At 65.2% G+C, this 788-nt stretch overlaps 1 protein-coding gene across 1 annotated transcript in view; it reads left to right on the top strand.

The window, feature by feature from the left end:
* The window catches only part of NCS1 (neuronal calcium sensor 1), a 16,708-nt gene that overhangs the window by 15,093 nt on the left and 827 nt on the right, over positions 1-788 (top strand). Inside the window, 3 exon segments of the mRNA XM_009287014.1 lie at positions 96-153; positions 155-257; positions 653-769. Coding sequence (XP_009285289.1) covers positions 96-153; positions 155-257; positions 653-751 — 260 coding nt within the window. The 3' untranslated portion in view covers positions 752-769.

Consider the following 788-nt stretch of genomic DNA (forward strand, 5'->3'; position numbering starts at 1 on the left):
TTGTGGCTGGGGCAGGGGTCTGGATCTGGCCGCTGAAGACGGCTCTGGCATGAATGCCGGCCCTCTGCGCCCTGTCCTGATGCGGGGAGGGGCAGGGGCGAAACGTGTGTCCTCGCCCGGGGACACCGTCGAGGCATGGCGCAAACAGTGTGTGACTGGGTCCTGTCCTGCCGCCGCAGGGAAACACAGTGGAGCTTCCCGAGGAGGAGAACACGCCGGAGAAGAGGGTAGATCGGATTTTTGCCATGATGGACAAGGTGAGGATGCTCGAGTGTTTTTTTTTCCTGAGGTCAGGGGACGTAGGAGGCAGTTGTGGGCCCCCTTGCTGCATCTCGGCTCTCGCAGGTGCCTCCTTCCCCCGCCCATACAAGGTCTCAGCTGCTGCTGGGCTCGCTGCAGACCCCCGCATCCCTCCGGGATCCCTGTATCCATCTCAGGGTCCCCGAGATGTTATTGCACCCTCGGTGGCACCCTTCCCTGGCTGCAGGTGTGGGTGGTTTGATGGGGAAACTGAGGCTGCGGCGGTGGGGGAGACCCGGGCAGCTGTGTGGGATGGTGTGGGTGCTGCCGGGGCCCTGGGGTGCTTGGTCCTGGGGTGCTCAGCGTCTCCCTCGCTGGGGCAAAGCGGCGCTGCGACGGGAGTGTTTTGCAGAACGCGGACGGGAAGCTGACGCTGCAGGAGTTTCAGGAGGGCTCCAAGGCCGACCCCTCCATCGTGCAGGCGCTCTCCCTCTACGACGGGCTCGTATAGTCCTGGGGCCGAGCGGCGGTGAGTGCGGCACGGGGGG

The sequence above is a fragment of the Aptenodytes forsteri genome, unplaced genomic scaffold, assembly GCF_000699145.1.
Source record: "Aptenodytes forsteri isolate BGI_AS27 unplaced genomic scaffold, ASM69914v1 Scaffold136, whole genome shotgun sequence".
NCBI lineage: Eukaryota > Metazoa > Chordata > Aves > Sphenisciformes > Spheniscidae > Aptenodytes > Aptenodytes forsteri.